The sequence below is a fragment of the Mauremys mutica genome, chromosome 20 (genome assembly GCF_020497125.1).
Source record: "Mauremys mutica isolate MM-2020 ecotype Southern chromosome 20, ASM2049712v1, whole genome shotgun sequence".
Taxonomy (NCBI): Eukaryota; Metazoa; Chordata; order Testudines; family Geoemydidae; genus Mauremys; species Mauremys mutica.
The window spans coordinates 4,643,175-4,662,883 of record NC_059091.1 but is presented as its reverse complement, the minus strand read 5'-3'; the positions used below and the strand labels follow the sequence as shown (position 1 = coordinate 4,662,883).

The window sequence follows — 19,709 nt, the reverse complement described above, 5'->3', positions numbered from 1 at the left end:
TACCCCCTCCCGCCCGCCTCCTTTGGACGCGCCTGCGCAGTCCTATGCGTGAGTACCAGTTCGTACGCCGCGCTCGCACACACGCACTGCGCCTGGGCATAACCTCCTTTTGTGCGCCTGCGCAGCACTCTGGCGTGGCGCGCGTGCGGTCTTCTCAACCACAGCTCACACGCACGGCGCCTGCGTAGCAGTCTCACCTCCCGCGCCAAGCTCTTTCCCCCCACTCAGAGCGCCTGCGCCGGGTAACGCGGTTTGATGATGCGCATGCGCGGGCGTTCCAGGCCCGGCTTTAGCTTCGTCCCCAAATACCCGGATGAGAGTGGCTCACGGGTGGACAAAGACCCGGATGGAGGGGACAACTTCCTCCTGGGGGCCCTGTTTTCGGGCCCCCGCCCATAGTGCGCCCTGTCCTAGTGCCTTAGAGTCCTCCAGTGCCATGTCCTAGTGCCCCCCCGTGACTGTGCCCTGGGGTCCCCCCAGCCCTGTGCCCTGGTGCCCCCTCCCCCAGTGATGTCCCCCAACAGCCCCTGCTACCCCCACCCCCCCAGCCCTGTGCCCTGGTGACCCCTCCCCCAGTGATGTCCCCCAACACCCCCTGCTACCCCCGCCCCCCAGCCCTGTGCCCTGGTGCCCCCTCCCCCAGTGATGTCCCCCAACACCCCCTGCTACCCCCGCCCCCCCAGCCCTGTGCCCCGGTGACCCCTCCCCCAGTGATGTCCCCCAACCCCCCCTGCTACCCCCGCCCCCCCAGCCCTGTGGCCAGGTGACCCCTCCCCCAGTGATGTCCCCCAACACCCCCTGCTACCCCCGCCCCCCCAGCCCTGTGCCCTGGTTCCCCCTCCCCCAGTGATGTCCCCCAACACCCCCTGCTACCCCCACCCCCCCCGCCCTGTGCCCTGATGCCCCCTCCCCCAGTGATGTCCCCCAACACCCCCTGCTACCCCCACCCCCCCAGCCCTGTTCTCTGGCGACCCCTCCCCCAGTGATCTCCCCCAACACCCCCTGCTACCCTCAGCCCTGTGCCCTGGTGACCCCTCCCCCAGTGATGTCCCCCAACACCCCCTGGTACCCCCCCCAGCCTTGTGCCCTGGTGACCCCTCCCCCAGTGATGTCCCCCAACACCCCCTGCTACCCCCGCCCCCCAGCCCTGTGCCCCGGTGCCCCCTCCCCCAGTGATGTCCCCCAACACCCCCTGCTACCCCCACCCCCCCAGCCCTGTGCCCCGGTGACCCCTCCCCCAGTGATGTCCCCCAACACCCCCTGCTACCCCCACCCCCCCAGCCCTGTGCCCTGATGCCCCCTCCCCCAGTGATGTCCCCCAACACCCCTGCTACCCCCACCCCCCAGCCCTGTTCACTGGCGACCCCTCCCCCAGTGATCTCCCCCAACACCCCCTGCTACCCTCAGCCCTGTGCCCTGGTGACCCCTCCCCCAGTGATGTCCCCCAACACCCCCTGCTACCCCCCCCAGCCTTGTGCTCTGGCGACCCCTCCCCCAGTGATGTCCCCCAACACCCCCTGCTACCCCCGCCCCCCAGCCCTGTGCCCCGGTGACCCCTCCCCCAGTGATGTCCCCCAAAAACCCCTGCTACCCCCACCCCTCCCAGCCTTGTGCCCTGGGGTCCCCTCCCCCATTGATGTCCCCCAACACCCCCTGCTACCCCCACCCCCCCAGCCCTGTGCCCTGGTGATCCCTCCCCCAGTGATATCCCCCAACACCCCCTGCTCCCCCCCCCCTCGGCCTTGTGCCAAGCTGCTCCCTTCTCCCTGTTCGTGATGAGCACCCCCAGTATGACAGCTGGCCTTGTGCCTGGCGCCTGCCCGCCCCAGTGTGCTGCCCATAGGTGGCAAGCGGTTGGTGTTTACTTAGCCATCAATGAACCTTTCCCTTTCCACAAGTCTTGGCAGCTTTTCCTTTCCGCTGTTACAAGGGCAAAAGCGGAGGCTGGAGAAACCTTGAATATTTCACCTCGTGTTTTAACAGGCAAAGTCTCAAACAAGAAGTTGCGTCTATGCTTTTGATCTCAGGTGTGCAGCGCAGTGCACTCTTAGGGCAACACAAAGGGTGAACCTTTTTTTCTCTCTTTTTTTTTTTTTTTTTGAGCTGTGTAGTCAGCTTTTGTTACAAGATTAGATTTCTTCAGGCTGAATTCTACCCCAGAAAACAAAGTTTAATCAACAGTTACATTGCTCTGCAAAAGTTCGATTCACTGCGGACAGGCCCATCAGTGGTGATTAGCCAGCATGGTCCAGGATGCAAACCCGTGCTTGGGTGTCCCCACGCCCCTGCCCGCTAGATGCTGGGACGGACTGGACAACAGGAGATGGATCACTTGATAGTTGCCATGTTCTCTTCATTCCCTCTGAAGCACCTGGCATTGGCCACGGTTGGACGACAGGATACTGGGCTAGATGGACCATTGGTCTGACTCAGTATGGCCTTGGTATGTTCTAGCCTTCCCTTACTCATGCGACAAACAGTGAAATAAAGGAGTCAAGGGGCACCCTTTAAAATAAGGGATGGGGAGTCATCCTAAGGAACAAATGAATGAAATAAGGAACTGTCCCTTGAAATAAGGGACAGGTGGTCACCCTATGTGCTGCTCTCCACCCTGGGCACTGAGGGTGCCAGTCAAAGTAATACAAAATAATAACAAACGGCTGAGGGGTTTCCTGTTGAGGTGTGGGGCAAATGTGGCCAATGGAGCTGCCCTAAGAGACCAGCGTGCTAACAAAATGAAATCTGCCCTCACAAAGTTCTTCTCTGGACAGAGAAAGCATCCATTTGTTCCAAGGCCTTTGTGACTCCTTATTTTTCTGAAGAGCTTAGACAGCAGGGTCAGAGGTGTTACAAACAGCACCTGGATAGATGGAGAGGGGAAATCAATGCAAAGCCTGAAATAGCAGTGAGGGAAGGGAGTTCAGAGGGAGAGCCTTGAAATGCAATGGCCACAGGTCTAAATGCAAATTCCACCTCTGACAATTCCCCAGTAGAGACGTCTTCCCATCGCCTCCCTCATCCCCAGTGGCTTCAGAAAAAACAAGAAGGGACCACAAACCTGAATATGAATCGGCAAGAATGGAGTTTCCTTATGGCACAATTAGTCGCTATTAAGAGACCCTGCTGAGGAGCCCGTGAGTCACTTTATCTATCTATCTATCTATCTATCTATCTATCTATCTATCTATCTATCTATCTATCTATCTATCTATCTATCTATCTATCACAATACTGCCAACCCCAAATATTCAAGAATCGTTAATCAGGCACCAAAATAATTCTTTTTACTTGCCTTCTGGTTTTTAGGCCTTTTGGATATTCACTAAGGTCACATTTTTGAGCTTTTCTCCACAGTCATGAAGAGCAGAAACTTTTTTTTTTTTTAAATGGAAGCCGAGAGTCTCATGTGTTGGGATTCCCTCCAAGACCAGTTCCATTCAGCTTATCCCGAACAGCTTGTCCAGTTCTGGGAGGACACTTCATCCAGTTTTCTGGAACCCAAAACAATCAATCCGACTCTGTATTTCGTCACTCAAGTCCTTTATTTGGCATACAACAAAGCTATGCTGAATGATTGGACTCAACCATAGGGGGTGGCGGGTATAAGGCACAGACAACCTCGTCCTTTGTATACATTTACACATTACATAGCATTTGCTATATATTACACCACACTTTTTTTATTGGATTGGTCACTTTGCAGGAGCCAATCCCTGTACAGCATGGATATTAGGAAAAACTTTTTCAATAGGAGGGTGGTAAAGCACTGGAATGGGTTCCCTAGGGAGGTGGTGGAATCTCCTTCCTTAAAGGTTTTTAAGGTCAGGCTTGACAAAGCCCTGGTTAGGATGATTTAGTTGGGCTTAATCTTGCTTGGAGCAGGGAGTTGGACTAGATACCTTCTGAGGTCTCTTCCAACCCTGATAGTCTGTTCTGTGATTCTGTGCTCTGTCCGTGTGATGTTCACAGGGAACCTGATCTTTACCTTACAGGTTTATCTTGTCCATGGTTCCTAGCATCAAGGTGTTGCTGCTTATTTTAAATAGCACAGACATCCTGACTCCAGCATACTGGTTGTCAAGCCCCTATTTACAACTTAACCTTCCAGTCACCTTCCCAATTATGCCCACTAAGAAATGAGGCAAATTTCTTATGACAAGCCCGGCCTACATCATGTCATCGCCTGACTCCAGGAGCTGGGGCTTTAAGTAAAAAAATCAGTTATTGTGAGACTCACAATAAAGCTACGAGAGATGGCAACGTTGTCAACGTGGGAATCTGACACTGGAAAAAAAGCCAACGTGATTCTGGGCTGCATTAACTGGTGTGTTGTGAGCAAGACACGAGAAGTCATTCTTCCGCTCTGCTCTGCGCTGGTCAGGCCTCAGCTGGAGTATTGTGTCCAGTTCTGGGCACCGCATTTCAAGAAAGATGTGGAGAAATTGGAGAGGGTCCAGAGAAGAGCAACAAGGATGATTAAAGGTCTAGAGAACATGACCTACGAAGGAAGGCTGACAGAATTGGGCTTGTTTAGTTTGGAAAAGAGAAGACTGAGAGGGGACATGAGAGCAGTTTTCAGGTATCTCAAAGGGTGTCATAAGGTGGTGGGAGAAAACTTGTTCATCTTAGCCTCTAAGGACAAAACAAGAAGCAATGGGCTTAAACTGCAGCAAGGGAGGTTTAGGTTGGACATTAGGAAAAAGTTCCTAACTGTCAGGGTGGTTAAACACTGGAATAAACTGCCTAGGGAGGTTGTGGAATCTCCATCTCTGGAGATATTTAAGAGCAGGTTAGATAAATGTCTATCCGGGATGGTCTAGACAGTATTTGGTCCTGCCTTGAGGGCAGGGGACTGGACTCGATGACCTCTCGAGGTCCCTTCCAGGCCTAGAGTCTGTGAATCTGTGAATGGGGGTACTGGTTCCCTGGGAACTCCACAAAGAGTTATTCTGTGACTGGTGCAACAGGAGAATGAGACATTCCTGATCAAAATAGAAAGAAACGCGAGTAACAAATAGTGAAAGAGATGCCATCACTGAGCAGTTGGGAAGGGACCGGGGCAGAAGTGCAGTGTGTGTGAGCCCTGAATCTCTGCATGAGAAAAGGTCAGTCATGAGAAATGGGCACACAGTGTTAAACCCTGTTCTCCCCATGAAAGCTACTCTGCACACAGGGACAGGTCGTCAGGCCAATCAGGTGCGGGGCAATGAAAATGAAGTGTGAGGGAGAGAAAGTTGCTGTACTCGTCTGGGCTCCCCGTGACCCCCTGTCACACATCCCGTGCGGTGCCACTCTCCCATGTGGAGCACAAAGAGGCCTCTGGTGCTTCAGAAGGGCGGATTTTTTGGTGTGATCGACGCTTTCCCCTTGCTAATCGGCCTTGTGATGGAAGAGCCAGAAGAGTGATGAAACAGCCTCCTGATCGCACTGTTGCAATCCTTGCTCCAGCCTTCTAGCAACAAGAAGAGACTGGCAGATCTCCAGACAGACGAGGAGCCCTTTCAGTGTGCATGGATCACAGGGCCTTGGCAGTCCAGAATCCTGTTAAACTGGACTCCCCAGTGTAGACTTGCTAGCACATAGCACATGCAAATTCTCCTTACCAACTCTGTTCCAAAGTGCCATGTGCTAGGATCTTCCTATTGAAACAGAGCATCTGTCCTCCGGAAACCGGGACCAGCTGGATCCTAAGGCTGGCTGCTTGCTGGGGGTTACCGGAACTGTTCCCTGCCCCTCCCTCTCCACGCAGGGAAGGCCCATGCCAAACAGCTAGTAGACATGGTGTTACGGCACCTGTTACCCTTGGGGCTGGAAGCTTAAGGAAATCATCAAAGCAAATGGCCTGTTTCATAATATAAATATGCAGGAGCTCTAGCTGTTCCAACCGCCCCGGACCCCGTGCTTTGGGGGGGGGGGGGCTGTGGTTCAGGGAGACGTGGGGTCCAGGGTGGCCTGGGGGATTAGCGAGAGGCAGGAGCAAGCAACCCGGCCCCAGCGCACCACACCCCGCTGGCTCCTGGCATTGCTTGGGGGAGGGGGTGGAAGCCGGAAAGAAGTGGAGTGGGGGCAAGGAGGGGGCAGAGGAGGGGCGGGAAGAGGTGGGGCGGGCTGGGGCCGGGTCGCTCGCTGCTGCAAGCACCAGTCCCCCCACTAACCTTCCAGGCTGCCCTGGACCCCACGTCCCCTTGAAGCGCGGCCCCCCCCCAAAGCGTGGGGCCTGGGGCGGTTGCCCCAGTCTGTCCTATGGACAGGACAGCTCTGAAAATATCAGCCCAAATATTGGTGGAGCTGGGCCCACGTTCCTCGATATTGGTGGAGCTTGGGCACCACGGGCCCATATAACTCACCGCCCTGAAGGGGAGGTAAAGGGAGACCAGGGCTAATTTACTTCCCCTTACTATCCCCCCCCCCTTACATTTCAGAGCATTCACCCAGCAAAATCCCTCTGAGCCCTCAGTGGGAAAGTCTAACATAGGCAGCAGTTGGTCACTTAAATATTAAACAAGCCCTTGGAGATAAAATGATCACGTTGCGGCCTGCCTGTCGGGCAGAAGGGTAATTTACCAGCTGAGTGGAATCTACGTAATCCGGACCAGGGGCCTTGTCGGGTGTATTGGAAATCAAGAGCCTTCAAATGAGAGAGAACTATCCCAAAGGCAGAGGGGTCAGTCCTTGCACGCACACAGTTCCTCTCAAGGCTGGCCTGGGGTCTGAAGAGAGGTATAGCCGAGGAGTCGATTACATTCACGAATGACTCTCTAAGAATGCAGTGCACTTCCTTTCCTGGCTTCTGAGTCGCACAGCATCACCCTTCCTGCATCCTTCACCGTTCCTGCATCCGGCGATCCTGCCATTCCTGTCCTGAGTGGGAACAAAAACGTCCCCTGTTTGTCCACAGCTTCTTGGCACAGCTTGCCTGCGTGCACCGTACCAGAGCGAGCCGCCCTGTGAGGACCCCTTTGGGAGGGGGGTGTACTGGGCTTACCCCAGCTTCCAGGGGGCGTAAGAGAAGTGAAGGGACCGTGTGCAGTTAAGATCGTTGGCATCTAAATCCGGCCACGTTGACAACTGGGCACAAGCAAACAGTCACACCTCATTGGAGGTGATTTCAGCTGCCCCTACCGCTAGTGCAGCAGTGGGGTGCGTGGAGGGCAACAGTGCTAGCATGCAACGTGCCATATTGATGGAGCAGGGGCCATGCTGACTGGGGCCTCCAGGACCCACTGCAATATACATATTGGATAACCTGACTTTCTGTAGTGCAGGAACACAGCGTGGGCAGGCTCGGTCGAGACTGAGCCTGGGATGCTGAGATGTCTGGCACAGCCATTTGAAAGGTGAACGTGGTCAGTGCTACATTACAGAAGTCCCAGGGCTGGCTGTATTTGGACTCCGAGCCACGCGTCCTTCACCCGCGATCTGCCGGTACCGCAGAGAAGCGCCAATGAATCTCCAGCTTCATCCTCAACCTGAAACAACCAAACAGTCCATTTCTCTGACAGTAAAACACGTGCCGATGTCGTGGAACAATGAAAGTGAAAAACACGAGGGTCTGCATTCTGTATCTGAACAGCCACAGGGCTTCTCCACCTCCCTGGGTTTTGGCTAAACCGCGCCGAGGTGTCTAAATACGCTTCCAACTGGAAAGTGTCTATCCTGCCTCCGCCTGCCAATTTGAGATGATTAACGGCTTTCAGGACTAATCCTAAAGGAGAACGGCATTAGCATATTCCGCTTGTGCCTGAGACCCCGGATATTTGATACTCCAATCCATCCCGGAAATAAAGCTGTGGGAGTTAGCTGCCGTGTAGATTTCTTAGGAAAGGCATCGCTCCCCCAACCTCATGCCCTAGAGACCATCCCGTTTCCCACTGGCCTCTTTATTCTTTTGAGGTTAGTACTTGGGAGATAATACTGCCATTTATATATAAATATAAAATCCAGGCTAAGTGCATCTGCTCAGAGGTGGGAAATGAAGAGGAATCAAAAAAAGAATTAACTCACGGTTTTCCGGAGAGAGGCGATTTTATTTTTAATTTCTCTGACCCAAGGACGGTTGAGATGCTTTGATGTGTCATGTGTCATCCCCCACCCCCGGCTAAACAGCCAGATTTGGGAGCCTTGGAGCCTCCAGCCCCTAGGAGCTACCCTATCTAGCACCAGGAGGGTGCTCCTTCATGAGATCACAGTGCCGGAGTGAGCCGATCCCTGGGGAAGCCTGACTCTTGCTATCAGACAACACAACCAGTCCTAACGCCCATCCCAGTTACCCCGTGGGAAGCTGCTCCTTTAGCGTGCTGGCTGGGGGGGGCGACGATTTTGGAGCCCACCATCACGAGTTTGAGCCTCGTCGCTGCTTGTGTGTGGTTTGGCTGATTGTGCCCATCCCACTGCTGATTTGTGTGTAAATGTGGCTTCCATACGGCTTCATTTACACTGGAGCCAGGCAGAGAGCTGCCTTCCCTTCTGTCTGGGAGAAAACCTGTTTCTCCCTTTGTTTGGTCACAGACTTTAAAGTATAATATCAGTGCGTCTCCATGACTCATATAGTGTTAACACATTTCACAATGATATTGATCACCAGCGTGTCACCGGCTTTCATAAAAGACCTTACTCAATATACTTTTCTGCTGCAGTAATACTGTAAACAGTCGCTTACTCTGTGGGGTTCAGGCCCCCTGTTGTCTCCCTGGGGTGTCACACTGACTGCACAAGGGCCTTGTGTGTCCCACATCGCTCCATAGAACCAGTGGGGAAACTGACCCCTAGTGGAGACGTCTCAGATCCTCAGAACTCCAGCTGCTGTTCTGCATTGGACTCCTGACTGTCTTTCAATACCTGAATTCTCTGGTCTTGCATATTATCCCACCTATCCCTGGCTTATCTAGCTGTGCAACAGCTGCATCTGACTTTTTCTAGTTCTGCTCACAAACTTCACATGTGTTCATTATCCCTGGGCTTTGAGCTGCCGCTCCCAGCTTAGAGCGGTTTAATATTTCTCTAGCGTTATCTAAGTGATACAGCAAACTGATATAAACCCTCAGTGCTGCTCCGGTGTCAGGTAGGTTGCAGCCCATCCAAGATGAAGGGCATTCTTGCACTGGTCTGCTTCCTGCCCTGTTTAACGTCTGGGGCCCAGCTCTCCTTTCCGGGTAAGAGCAGATTTTCAAAATGTTTTTTTAAACTAAAATGTATCCCATTTGGATTTATGTGATGATAACAAAAGGGTGATTCAGGGTGAGATTTCTCTGCTGCCCAATAGCCTGGCAAAAATTATGGATTCAAACGAGCCATTTTTGCATGAACGCAGGTGCCCAAAGCTCTGATTTTGCAAAAGCGAAATTCAGCCCTGTTCAGAAGGCCGGAGCAAGGTCTAAGCCAGGGGTAGGTAACCTATGGCATGTGTGCCGAAGGCGACACGCGAGCTGATTTTCAGTGGCATTCACACTGCCCGGGTCCTGGCCACCGGTCCGGGGGGCTCTGCATTTTAATTTAATTTTAAATGAAGCTTCTTAAACATTTAAGAAAAAGTATTTACTTTACATACAACGATAGTTTAGTTATATATTATAGACTTATAGAAAGAGACCTTCTAAAAACGTTAAAATGTATTACTGGCACGCAAAACCTTAAATTAGAGTGACTAGATGAAGACTCAGCACACCACTTCTGAAAGGTTGCCGACCCCTGGTCTAAGCCCTGCTTACTTTTCACTTCTTAAGTGGTTCAGAAGGCCCCATGTTGGCCTCTTGCATAGGAGTGAATTTTACCCTTGTAGAATAATTTACCAACCAAGGGATGTGGTGCATTCTCCATCCCTTGGCAGCTTCAAATCAAGATTGGATGGCTTTCTAAAATACATGCGGTAGCTCGGCCACAAGGCCTGGGCTGGATGCAGGACTCATTGAGTGATATTCCCGGACTTGTGTTACGCGGGAAGTCAGACTGCTCCTAACGGTCGCTTCTGGGCTTAACATCCACGACTCTATGGAAAAAACAGACAAAAATCTGTTCCATGAAAAGCTGCCGTTGGCCGTCATCGGGGACAAATTTGGGCAAAACCACCCACCTCTTTGCACACACTTGAGGCCACCTTTTAAAAGTGCTCCGCACCCAGAATCGGCCCCCGGGTTTTAAAAGGATTCTGCTGCCATTATACGTGCCACCACCAGACTTCCCGAGTGTCTGTTCCCACTCCAGTGCTGGATGGTGAAGTTCTAAAGCGCGGCAGCAAAATCGACACTTGGGGGCTTTTCTCCCGTTGGGTCTGTATGCTGCATTCTGGTAGCGCTTTCTGTTTTGCTGCAGGAGTATCTTCCAATCGCTTTTTGCTTAACACGTTACTAGCCTGGTGTACGTTCACCATCGACGACAGCTGCTCTTCCCCCCTTGCAGGTTACTTTGTGCAAATAACCACCGTGTCGCGTGCATTTTATCAAACCTGTGAAATCAAGTCGTAGCCACCTATGCACGAGCGCTTCAGAAATCCTAGTTCAATGGAGCCGGCAGGAGGTTCCCCATTGATTTCAAGGGGGCCAGGATTTCACCCATGTTGTTTCCCATCTGTTTTTGTGGTCAGCTGCTTGCTTGTTTGTGCCGAGAACTTGTCTGTGGAGTTTCCGGCAAAGGCAGAAATAACGCTTCCCTGTTTCCCTCGTGTACTCGCGTAGAGCAAATGCGTAGCAAAGAATGAAAGCCGGGATCCCAAGAACCTTCATGAATAATTAAGGTCAGATTTGTAGTTCTAACCTGAAAGGCGAAGGCTTGGCTGCCATATCTACAGGCGGGAGCAGATTCTCCCCCGAGCTTCCACAGATACGTGCATTTAGGGCTCATTAAAAATCCATGGATAGCGCTCTTGGCGGCAAAGCCTCTGATGGGGTTTCAGCACCGGCATGATTTGCTCTCAAGGCAGTTGAATCTTGCTGTGCGCTGGGCAGGTGATATGGGGCAGCCAGAGCCAGCTGCCTCCAAGATGGGGAGCTGCTTCGGCCCACCTCTGCTTGCACGCACCCCAAGGATGGCGTTGGGGCGCGAAAGAGAGAGAAGCAACATCTCCTGCTTCCCAGCTATATTACATGAACAGTGTCATTTCCCCTTCTTGTCGCCAAGGGTCTGCCTTGGGTCAGTATCCACCTCACCATTGGATAGAGGAGCTAAGCTGAGGCACATAGATAAATGCTCTGCCCAAGGTCTTCTAGTGAGTCAGTGGCAGAGCTGGGAAAAAGGACCCAGGAGTCCTGGTTCCCGATGCACTGTGTAAAGCAGCCCCGCGTCGATCGATCCTTCCGGAGAGGGAGTCCTGGGGCTGTTCTGTACAGCTGTGGAATCAAGCAGAGAGGGAAAGTTGAAGAAACCCCCAGAAAGGTGACAGTGATTTGAAGCAGGTCTGGAATCCAGGAAACGTGGCTTCATCCTGCAATCAGCAGGTAGTGTGAAATAGCCGCAGTGGGAAAGTATAGCATAGAGAAGACCAAACCGAGGTGTGAAAGGAAACGGAGGGTAGACGGAGCTCATTCCAGATGGTCGGAGCTGGGTTCTCTCACACACACATGAGAGGAAGTAGACCCTACTCAGACACAGGGAGAATAGTGTGTATAGACAGTTGGGTATTAAGAATGGAGTGCATGGAAGAGGGAAGCTGGAGTCTCCCCTTTGACTATATTGCCTGCACAGGGTTCCTTGGGAGTAATTATTCCATAACAACGATGGCTTAGTGACTATTCCAATCGGCACATTAGCTGGATGAACTGAATAAACCAGCCATCGGGCCTTCAGTGAGCCAGCTACCCCTTTGAGCCGGGTAAGAGGGGAGTTGGGGACTGGTGCTGTACGTGCTCCTCCGTCCACCTTTCTAGCCCATGACCCTAGTATCTGGCCACGGGGGTGAGGCCATAGTGAACTCTGGTCTGTCTTTTTTTGCCATCCCAGGAGAAGGTGAGCCGTGGGAGGTCCCCTCGTTCTACTCTGTCTCCGATAGTGAGATCAAGAGAGTCTCTGAGACGCTGTACTCTGCCGACGTGAACAAGGCCACCAGCCGCGAGATCGTCCTCAACCTGCAGCACAAGATCTCCTCTGACCAGACCGGGGCAGGCCAAGACTACGCCAGCCAGAAGTGAGGGCATGGGGATGGGGTGGATGGGACAGGAGATGCTAGAAAACCCACGTGTGTGGGATGTGCAGATCAGGGGGGAGGGTGCATTGAGGTTACACCAGATCCTTGCATGGGCAGAACCTTCCACAGCCATGTAGACGTTCCCGCAGGGCAGACAGAGAGGAGTGCCGCAGAGGTAGCACACACATGCAGCAGATGGGTCTGGTCAGGGTGTGGGGGTGCACGAAGGGCGATGGAAGTGGTACCTACGCCTCGTTCTAGCTCTCTGGTAGGGGTGCCTCCTTCTGCAGATCCCATTTATAACTATCCGAGAGGGACTAGTTAGTCTGTGGTCAGAGAGGAAGGATGGTCCAGTGGTTAGGGTACCAGCCTGAGACTTGGGTGACTGGGGGGGTCTATCCCTTGCTCCGCCACAGACTTCTTGGTGTGACCTGGGGCAAGTCACTTAGTCTCTGCCTCAGTTTGCCATGTGCCCAGTGGGGAAAATAGCCCTGCCCTGCCCCCCAGGGGGTGGTGAGGATAAATGCATTAAGGATTGTGAGGCCCGGTGATGGGACCCAGATAAGGACCTAAGGCAGCGCTATCAGCCCACTGGCTCTGCCGCCGATTCTCTGGCTGGGTCTGTGACCAGGAGCAGTGTCCCTAAATCCCTCTCTCCGCTCTCCTGCCAGGCTCTTCAGCTACGTGGATGAGGATGCCCTCTTCTCCAAGCCCACCTTTGCCAGGCTCTTGGCTCTGCTGAATAACTACGAACGCATGACGGGCAAGGAGGAGGTGGGGGTCACCTCTGAGAGCCAGGAAGTGGACGCTTTCCTGGATGAAATCTTCCAGACCCAGGTGATGGAGAAGCTGACCCAGTTCTTTCTTTCTAAAGGTAAAGCGCTGACTGTGCAGGCGGTGCACAGCTGGGTGATGACATGGGTTGTGTCTGCCGCCAGGCGCTGGAGGGACCATAGAGGGGGCCTCGGCTCAGTGCAGGATCCTGTAGCTCTGCCAGGTGCCGTGGAGACAGGCTGAGCCGTCAGGAGTCCAAGCAAGGAATCGCCTCCCCTCGCTGAGCCGATTTGTACTAGGTTCTGCTCCGTGTGGAGGAGCTGACCATCCACCCCAATGTGAGGCTGCTGGACGGGAGTTTTGGCTCCCTGCAGAATGCTTGTCATAGAATCATAGAATCTCAGGGTTGGAAGGGACCTCAGGAGGTCATCTAGTGCAACCCCCAAGCTAGTCCCTCTAGCTTGGCTCCCAGCCGAGCCGAACGCAGCTCCTGGCACCTGCTGGCCGTCAGCGCCGGCAAGCAGGACTGCCTGTTCTCACCACAGCCGGCTCTCGCCTGGGAAGCTCGCTGTGCGCGTCAGTTGGAGAAGGAACATGTGTTTCTTGGTGTATTTCCCAACGCACCGTCTGCTAAATACCAAGCACGGTGCTCAGGAGCAGACCGTGAAAGCCAGCATCCGCAGCGCCCCGGTTGCCCCTCCCCGCTCAGCTGCTCGCCGCGAACAGTTGTCAGAAATAGCACATTGCGTCCCGGTGCTTCGCGTCTGAGGCAGGAACGGGAAGATTCAGGCCACTAAAGACAAGGCTGCTGTTCAAACGAAGGCACGCGGGGAACTCGCTGCTTGCCAGTGGGGGGCGTGTGTGACACAGAGGTAGTAGCTGGCACCTGCGCCCGACGGGAGTGACAAAGGAGGAGGGAAATGTGCAGCAGAGGGGCAGTTTGCACATTCGGAGAGGAGAGGGTATGGCCGCCCGGGAGCGGGGGGGGGCGAGTGGAACAATTTGCCCCAGGTCCCGGGCCCCCCCACGGGAGCTTTTCGGGCCCCTGGAGCGGGGCCCTTCACTTGCTCCGGGAGCCCCAGAAAACTCTCGTGGGGCCTGGGCCCCCGGAGCTTCTTCCGCTCTGGGTCTTCGGCGGCACTTCGGTGGCGGGGGGGGGGGTCCTTCCGCTCCGGGACCCACCGCCAAAGACCCCAGGCCCCCTGAATCCTCTGGGCGGCCCTGGGAGAGGGCGTGGGATTGGAGGGGAGGCAGCCTCGGCCTGGGGAGAAGGGCCTGTGTCCCAGCTATGAGGGTTTGATGTTCTCAATAGCGACCCATGGATTTAGCCCAGCCGTGGGGCTCTGAGATCTCCCGTGGCTGGGCTATGGGGAGCTGGCTGCATCGCCCTGCTGGAGACCAGCTCTGACCCCCGCTCTCTCCCCGGGCCAGGGATCTACGTGTCGGAGAATGACTTCAAGGCAGACCTGAAGGAGATGTGGTTCGGGCTTTACTCGCGCTCGAAGGGAGCGGCCATGGACTCCTCTGGCTTCGAACACGTCTTCCACGGTACCGCGCTGCTCGCGGGGCGGCGGGGGGAGATCTCCGATGAGGGCACAGCACAAATCCACAGCTTCGGGGGCTGTCGGAAAGTTGAATAAACCCGAGGCTCTGGTATGCCCACTTGCAGAGCCCCTTCTTCTGGAGGGGACCCCCCTCCAAACACTAGAGCTGGAAAGGTCAAACACAGGGGGGCCTAAAATCTGGCCGCTAATATTCAGGTTCCTGAGGAAGCAGCCTCATCTGCAGAGGGGCTGACCTGCTGAAAATTGCCTCAGGGCAGCCTCTGTGGAAATCAGGCCACATGTTTAAGAAGCAGCAGCCCGAGCTCTGGGGACAGCCCTTTGGATCCATAGATCTCCAAGCGCGTTCCAAAGGAGGCTGGTATCATTAACCCCCTTTTACAGATGGGAAACCAAGGCACAGACAGGGATGTGCCTGGCCCAAGTTCGCCCACCAGGCCAGTGGCAGAGCCGCTGGGAACAATCACGGGGATGGAATTTCTGCCAATCACACAAGCGTGAACGGGGATGGGGTGGGGGAGGTCAATCATTGGGAATTTGCCCAGGGGCCAGTTTGACGTGAAGGCTGAAATGGACCAGACTAGGTGTGCCGGTCTGATAAGTGGCATAGCCACGCCTAGGGTGGGATTTCCTGGGGATAACCCCCTTGTACTGAGGCCCGGGGTGGTGTTGGTGGCCTGCAATACACGCATCACTCTGGATGATCTGGTGGACCCTATTGGCTGTAAGCTGCATGGCTCCGAGTTTAACGCTGGGTCTTTTCGGGCCGGCGTTTACCTTGGGCAGCATTTCTCAGGTCAGGACACTTAGTTATTCTCAGCCACTCAACGGGATATTAATTCACCCCGACCCACGTTAGCACGTAACCCACGGGGTCGAGACGACGGATGTTCTAGGTCCCTGCTGAACAGACGATACAGCCCCGCGAGTGATTGTCCTGACGTGTCGTGCGGTCAGGCCGTTGTACCGGAGAACTTCACAGATCCCTGTGTACGCTCAGAATCCCCGGGGGCGATGGGAACGCAGGGGAAAGTGATGAGCGGCTGGAAGAAGCTGAGGGGCCCGTTGGGAAGGGCACAGGGTCTGCAGGAAGCCGCTGCCTGCTCTGGGGCAGGACGGGAAATGAGCCAGAAACAGGCCGTGACTCCAGCTCTGCTTCCTCTCGCCTGCAGGTGAAATCAAGAGCGGGAAAGTCTCAGGCTTTCACAACTGGGTCCATTACTACGAGCTGGAGAAGAACGGGCAGATCAACTACCTGAGCTACAGCTACGATGGGCCTGTGAGTGCTGAGGGGAGGACGTCCATGGGGCCTAGCTTGGCCCGGCTCCTACCCGCCCGCTCTGGGGGGAGGCGGCTCCCAGCCCGGCTCAGTGCGGCTCCTACCCGCCCGCTCCAGGGGGAGGCGGCTCCCAGCCCGGCTCAGTGCGGCTCCCACCCGCCCGCTCCAGGGAGAGGTGACTCCCAACCCGGCTCAGTGCGGCTCCTACCCGCCCGCTCCAGGGGGAGGCTTCTACCCGCCCGCTCCAGGGGGAGGCGGCTCCCAGCCCGGCTCAGTGCGGCTCCTACCCGCCCGCTCCAGGGGAAGGCGGCTCCCAGCCTGGCCCAGCTCAGCATGGCTCCTAGACCGGAGGGAGGATCCCTTTCTGCTCCCCTACTCAGCCTGCTGCCTCCTGGCCCCACGAGGGGTCTGGGCTCAAGTCTCAGTCCCAGTGGCGGGGTGGGGCAGGGTGAGGGGGGCTTGGTGAGTCAGACAGGGGGACAGAGTCTCCTCCCACGGAGTCCGGAGCCATCGCAGTCCAGCCGTCGGCTGGCGAGCGGCTGCCCAGCGTCCCTGCCTGGCGCTGGCTCATTGGGTAGCGAACTGGTGCCGTCCTCTATCCCATGCGCCCTCTTGAGATAGTTTCCAACCGGAGACCGCCCAGAGTACCCCCTGCCAGGGGCACCCACCTCTTGCATCCTCTTGTCTGGCTGCAGTGGACCGGCTACCCTGACATCATGGCCTTCCAGTACCGCTGGACGGGTTATCTGAAGAGCGTCGGCTCCTTCTTCATTGGCTCCAGCCCCGAGTTTGAGCTGGCCGTGTACACGCTGTGCTACAAAACCAGGCCCAACAAGCTGTGAGTATCAGACACAAGGCCAGGGAGGCCGGGCCCCGGGGGGGGTCGCCCCCGAAGAGACACCCGCCCAGGGGGAGGAACGTTCAGGTCATTGCTGGGAGCAATTGATGTACTTTTAAAAAACTCTTTGTTGTGCGTAAAAGCCTTTGAGAAGCCTGCTAATGTCTCCTTCCCCGCAGGCTTTTGTGGCAAAGGCGATCATTGCAGTCTGGTCCTTAGAGCAGGGGGAGCTGGCAGTCAGGACCCCTGGGTTTTCTCTCGGCTCTGGGAGGGAAGTGGGGTGTAGTGTTTAGAACAAGGTGAACTGGCAGTCACGACTCCTGGGTTCTATCCCCAGCTCCGGGAGGGGAGTGGGGTCTAGTGGTTAGAGGGGGTGAGAGTCAGGACTCCTGGGTTCTCTCCCAGCTCTGGGAGGGGAGTGGGGCCTAGTGGTTAGAGCAGGGGGGCTTGGGATCAGGATTCCAGCCTTCTCAGCATTGCCAACCCCAAGTATTCAAAACTCATGTCAGGCCACAGGAAAACAAATCACAGGATTGGCTTAAACAGTGTGAGGCTTCTAAGAGCTACCACACGTGTATCGCCCTGCGGGGCGCACTCAGGGCTCGAGGCTTCAGAGGGCGACGTGGCTCTGGACGGCCTCCCCAGCGGCCTCACGTCCATCTCCTTGCAGGTGCACGCTCAGCCTTGGCGGGAAATCGGCTCAGATTCAGACTTACTCCTGGGCCAACTCGGAGTACGGCGCAGGCAAGCGGTACCTCGCCTCCTCGTACCCCAACTCCCCCTGACCCTGCCCCCCGGCACCACGACAATAAACCTTCCCCTCGCTCAGCCGCTCCCTCCTGCCCTCTGTTTTCAGGGGCCCAAGTGGGGGACTTCCCCCGGCCCCCGCCTGCACACGTGGCGCCTGCGGCTAGGTTCTTGCAGTGACTGTTGTTTGGGGAGGGTGCATACGTGGCCTGTTATGTGACTGTCACGGAGGGTGGGGGAGTCAGGTCCTGCACCCCCGGACTCCCTGCAGATTCATCAGGACTCTCAGCCAGCCAGTAAAGCAGAAGGTTTATTTAGACGACAGGAACACAGTCCAACACAGGTCTTGCAGGTACAGATAACCGGATCCCCCGGATAGGTCCATCTTGGGGGGCCCCACAGCCCCCCCTTGGGGATCAGAGCTCGGTCTCCCTGCCTCCCCTCTGTTCTCCAGCCAGCACTCGTCTGCCCATTCCCTCCGGCCCCTCCTCTTCCTCAGCTCCTTTCCTTTGTCTCCCCTGGCCAGAGGTGTCATCTCCCCTCCCCCAGGCCAAGCTCAGCTCACAGTTGAATTCCTGCATCTTCACCTAAACCTCTGGCTCTCCCCTCCCCCGCACAGACAGTCTGTGCTTCCTACTTCTTCACACCTCTCCCCCCTCCGAGACTGAACTGAGCGGGGTCACTCCAGCCAGTGACCCGGGGAAGTTCAGACCCACCTACAACCTTATGCCGCCCGCGCCCTCTCCCCACCCCAGTACCCCTGGGGTGCACACGGGGCTGGGGCCTTCCCCCCACGTTCCAGTCTGGGGGGCTGTGATTCAGGCTCTCTCGGTTCAGAGCCCCCCTCCTGACCCTGGCCCCCCTCCGGACAGGCTCCTCGGGGTGGGGCCCGGGCCTTACACCCATCTCCCCCCTGTCCCGGGCCTTCCTCCCCCTCTGGCAGACGTCACAGGAGCGGCAGTGCTGCCGGACATGGGCAAAGACCCCAGGCCAGTAATAGTTCTGCAGCAGCCTCTGCTGGGTACGCCAGGCTCCCTGGTGCCCTGAGGGGGACATGTCATGGGCCTGGCACAGCAGCTGGCGGCGATACTCCTGGGGTGCCACCAGCTGCCTCCTGATCCCTCCTGACTCCCTCTTCCCTGGGGGAGCCCATTCTCGGTACAGGAGCCCCTTCTCCCACAGGAACCTTTTCCGGCCACCTCGTCCCATGGTCTGTCCCCCCCCGAGGTTGGCCAGGTCCCTTATCCTCCGCAAGGAGGGGTCTTCCCGCACCGCGGCCTGGTACTCAGCCGCTGGGGCAGGGACGGGGATCTGCTCTCTCTCCCCGGCTGGGTCTGGGGCCACAGCCTCTCTGAGCCCCGTCCCTGGGCGTTCCCTCCCTACCGGGTCAGGGTCCGGTGTCTCGGCCAAAGTACTTTCCCCGGGGTCAGGGTGCAGAGCCCTGCGTCGACCCTGACTACGGTTCACGGACAGGGTACCCTGGGTGTTACTTGGCCAGTCCTCGAGGTCCCCCCCCATTAACCACCTCCGTGGGCAAATGTGGGTGCACCCCCACGTCCTTGAGGCCCTCCTTGTCCCCCCACTTTAGGTGCACCCTCGCTACAGGCACCTTGAATGGGGTCCCGATCACACCCCTCAGGTTCAGGTAGGTGTTGGGCACCATCCGATCTGGGCCCACCACCTGCGGCCGGGCCAGCGTCACCTCTGCGCCCGTATCCCAGTACCCAGTGACCTCCTTCCCGTCTACCTCCAGGGGAACAAGGCACTCGCTCCGGAGGGGTAGTCCCGTGCCCACCCTGTAAACCCCAAACTCAGGGCTGGGAGCATCCAGCCCCTCGGAGGGGTCCACCCGGGGCCCCCCTCCCTCCTTCGCAGGGGGTACGCGGCCCACCCCCCTTTCGTGCGAACGCTGCCCCTCATCCGGCTGGGTCTCTACCAAGTTGACCCGGTGTGGGGTTGGTCTGCTCAGTTTGTCCCGGAGCTTGGGGCACTGGCCCCGTACGTGGCCCGGTTGGCCACATTGATAGCAGCCCATGTCTCGTGGGTCCCCTCGAGTGGGACGGCTGGACCTGACGCCAGATGCTTCCCTTTGGTGGGGGCCCTCCCTCGGCTCCTTCTGGGAGGTCCCATGGTGACTCTCTCTCTGCGTTGAGGCAGACCTGCTCCTTCGAGACGCCTCCCTGACATCTCCTGCCCGACTGTCCATGTATTGGTCGGCCAGCCGGCCTGCATGCTGCGGGTTCTCCGGCTTCCGGTCCATCAGCCACTGCTTCAGGTCGGATGGGCACTGCGCATACAGGTGCTCCAGTACGACTAGGTCAAGCAGGTCCTCTCTGGTTTGGGCCCCAGCCGTCCACTTGCGGGCGTACCCCTGCGCCCGGTTGACCAGTTGCA

General features: G+C 56.4%; 1 protein-coding gene across 2 annotated transcripts; it reads left to right on the top strand.

Annotated features, from left to right (window-relative positions):
* Position 1: 1 nt before the first annotated feature.
* Positions 2 to 17,383, top strand: LOC123353855 (poly(U)-specific endoribonuclease-D-like). 2 transcript variants are annotated; one of them, XM_044995283.1, is made up of 7 exons: positions 2 to 48; positions 11,932 to 12,115; positions 12,787 to 12,989; positions 14,321 to 14,437; positions 15,624 to 15,730; positions 16,426 to 16,568; positions 17,239 to 17,383. In XM_044995283.1, the coding sequence occupies exons 1-7, from the start codon at positions 45 to 47 to the stop codon at positions 17,351 to 17,353; spliced, it is 873 nt and encodes a 290-aa protein (XP_044851218.1). In that variant the 5' UTR covers positions 2 to 44; the 3' UTR covers positions 17,354 to 17,383. The 2 variants fall into 2 exon arrangements, with proteins under 2 accessions (XP_044851218.1, XP_044851217.1); XM_044995282.1 differs by lacking the exon at positions 2 to 48 and adding an exon at positions 1,727 to 2,027.
* Positions 17,384 to 19,709: the final 2,326 nt, after the last annotated feature.

Coding starts and splice junctions, on each gene's coding strand:
- LOC123353855 (XM_044995282.1), top strand. Junction 14,438..15,623: donor CTTCGAACACGTCTTCCACG/GTACCGCGCTGC, acceptor TCTCGCCTGCAG/GTGAAATCAAGAGCGGGAAA. Junction 16,569..17,238: donor AAAACCAGGCCCAACAAGCT/GTGAGTATCAGA, acceptor ATCTCCTTGCAG/GTGCACGCTCAGCCTTGGCG.